The sequence below is a fragment of the Nothoprocta perdicaria genome, unplaced genomic scaffold (genome assembly GCF_003342845.1).
Source record: "Nothoprocta perdicaria isolate Ctin4 unplaced genomic scaffold, notPer1 scaffold_451, whole genome shotgun sequence".
NCBI lineage: Eukaryota > Metazoa > Chordata > Aves > Tinamiformes > Tinamidae > Nothoprocta > Nothoprocta perdicaria.
In genome coordinates, this window is record NW_020455701.1 from 76,318 (window position 1) to 79,129 (window position 2,812).

Sequence of the window (2,812 nt, forward strand, 5' to 3'; positions counted from 1 at the left end):
CGTCCCGCCCGCCCGCGCCGCGCGCTCACCCGGATGAACTGCTGGAAGCGCTTGTCCCGCGCCAGCAGCTCCTTGTAGAGCTTCACCGCCTTGTTGTGGCGGCTGCAGAACTCGGAATACGCCTTCCGCAGCTGCTCGGCGCTGGCGCCCGAGAACTGCGGGGCCACGCGCCCGTCAGCCCGGCACCGGCACCAGCGCCGGCGCCGCGCCCGGCCCGCGCCCCGGCCCACCTGGCTGACGAGGATGTCGCCGAGGCGGTTGATGACGAAGTTCTTGTTGCTGTCCTGCGCCAGGGACTCCCTGCGGCGCTCCAGGAGCTGCGCGAGGAAGCGCTCGTGGATCTGGCCCAGCTCGTCGACGCAGGGGAAGATGCTCTGCACGGTGGCGGGCTCCAGCTGCAGCTCYTCCAGCATGCCCTTGCGGAACATGTTGGCCATGATCTTCAGCGTGCGCACGTGGTGGATCTCCGTCTGGATCAGCTCTGCCAAGGGAGCAGAGGGCGTCAGACCCATGGCCCCTGTCTTGGGCCTGTGTCCCCAKCTCTGCATCCGCATCTCTGTGCCCTAACTTGTCCCCCATTCCTGCATCCCTAAACCTGTCCCCGTGTCCCCTGTCCTGTCCTTAYGCCCCCTATCCCTGCATTCCCATCCGTAATCTGTACATCCCTAACAAGTCCCCTGTCCTCCTCCCGCACCCCCATCTCTGCATCCTGCTCCCTGCACCGCTAACCTGTCCCTCTGTTCTATCCCTGCATCCTGCGCCCTGCTCCTGTGTCTCCCATCCCTGCCTCCTCGTCCTTGAATCCCTAACCTGTCCCTCTGCCCCTGCATCCAGCTCTGCATCCAGGTCCCTGCATCCCCAATCTGTCCCCATGTCCCCCGCCCCATCCCTATGCACCCATCTCTGCATCCTCCTCCCTGGGTCTCCTGCCTTGGCCCCGCATCCACCCCTGCATCCTCCTCCTCCTCACACCCGCACCCCGGCCCCGCATCCCCACCGTGCGCCGCAGCTCGTGCCGCAGCCCTTCCCGCGTCCCCGCACCGTAGATGACGTCCTGCCGCTTCATGACGTCCATCTTGTGCTGCTGCAGGTAGTTGTTGTCCACGGCCAGGCTCCACGAGTCGGCCTCGAAGTCCTTCTCGTCCGTCTCGAAGTCGCTCATCAGCTGGTTGAGGATGACGTCGGGGCCTGGGAGGAAGGGCGGCGTGAGCGGCGGGGCCCCGGCCGCCGCGTCCCCGCGTCCCCGCGTGCCGCGTCCCACCCTCGTCGATGAGCGACTCCACGGAGAGCGCGCGGTTGCGCATGTTGAGCGAGTCCGTGGACTGCGAGAGGATGCGGCGGATGCCCAGCGGAGACTCCTCGCTGAGGGTCCTGCGGGGAGCGGGCGGGTAGCGCCGGGCAGGCGGCCGCGCGGCRGCGGCGCGGCGGCTCCGCGCGCTTACCCGGCGATGTTGGTGGTGGAGACGCTCTTGGAGAGCGAGAGCGACGGGCGGCCGCGGCGCGAGCCCAGCAGCGTCTGCCGGAAGCTCTCGGACGGGTAGATGGCCGAGTTGGGGCGCTCGCGGATGGCGGCTGGGGACAGCAGCGCCGCTCAGCACCCCCAGGCGCCCCGGGGGACCCCACAGCCCCGGGACACCCCGGTGCCGCCCGCCCGCCCGCCGGCCCCCGCTCACTCTTGTTGCGCAGCGACACCGACTGCAGCGCCGAGCTGTTCTTGAGCAGCGCGGCCTTCTGCTGCTGCGGGAGGGAAGGAGGGAGAGAGGGAGGCAGCGGCGTCAGGGCCGAGGCCGCGCAGCTCGTGACACGGGTGCCCGGCGCCGCCGCTCACCTTCTGCTTCACCTTGGTGCAGTTGGGCAGCGTGTCCTTGCAGCGGTTGTGGATGGTGACGTTGCAGGCTGCGGGAGGGGCACGGGGTGAGGGGGGCACCGGCGCGGGGACACCGCGAGCCCCCCGCGCCGATGGCAGCGGGGGTAAAGGGACAGGGAGAGCCCCTCTCCGGAAGCCACCGGCGCCCAGGTGCCGACAGGGCACCCGGAGCAGATGGAGCAGCCGGAGCAGCGGCTCGGGGTGCCAAGCCAAGAGGTCCCCCGGGGACCCCTCCTGCCACAACCACCGCTGGGTGCCCAGAGGTGTGTGGGAACATGCGTGGGGACACATATGGGGACACGTATGGGGATACATAGGGGACATGCATGGGGACACGCATGGGGCCACACACAGGGCCTTGTATCCGCACCGCAGGGGCAGCCTCGCTGCCAAGACCTTGGCAAACACCAACCGCCTCCGCCGGCACCTGGCCGGAGAATCCCGCAAAGCCCCCGGGATGCGCCCGGCCGGAGCGTCCCCCCACCCCGGGTCAGTGTCACCCGCTGCAAGGGGGCTGCCGAGGGGGCCGGGGGCAGCGTCTCCCCTCCCTGCGGAGCCGGCGGCACCGCCTGCCCGCCCAGCACCCGACGGGCCGGGAAGAGGCCGCCGGCACCGGCGCCGCCCCAGCCCTCCCGATCCAAGGATATCCCGGAGGCGCCGGGGTCCGCGCGGCGCCTACTCACTGGGGCAGATGAGAGCCTCCTTGGCCGTGATGCTCTTGTTGCAGGCGAAGCACATGGTCATGCCCGACACCGTGATGGTGGTGAAGAGGTGCCCGTTGGTGTAGCGCGCGTCCTTCTCCTTGCCCTCCTTCATCTTTTCCTTCTCCTTGCCCTGCGGCAGGGCCGGGGGGCGCGTGAGCGGGCCCCGGCGCCCGGGCCCCCCGCCAGCGGCTCCCCGCTCCGCGCTCATGCCCGCAAATTTTTCCCTTTGGGAATGGGGGGA

General features: G+C 69.9%; 1 protein-coding gene across 1 annotated transcript in view; it reads right to left on the bottom strand.

Annotated features, from left to right (window-relative positions):
• The window catches only part of ARHGEF2 (Rho/Rac guanine nucleotide exchange factor 2), a 10,629-nt gene that overhangs the window by 3,876 nt on the left and 3,941 nt on the right, over positions 1 to 2,812 (bottom strand). Inside the window, exons 2-9 of the mRNA XM_026046652.1 lie at positions 2,551 to 2,701; positions 1,829 to 1,896; positions 1,674 to 1,737; positions 1,443 to 1,572; positions 1,262 to 1,371; positions 1,042 to 1,188; positions 231 to 481; positions 26 to 155 (exon numbers count right to left, since the gene is read on the bottom strand). Of these exons, the coding sequence (XP_025902437.1) occupies positions 26 to 155; positions 231 to 481; positions 1,042 to 1,188; positions 1,262 to 1,371; positions 1,443 to 1,572; positions 1,674 to 1,737; positions 1,829 to 1,896; positions 2,551 to 2,701 (1,051 nt within the window). The remainder of the gene's footprint in view (positions 1 to 25; positions 156 to 230; positions 482 to 1,041; positions 1,189 to 1,261; positions 1,372 to 1,442; positions 1,573 to 1,673; positions 1,738 to 1,828; positions 1,897 to 2,550; positions 2,702 to 2,812) is intronic.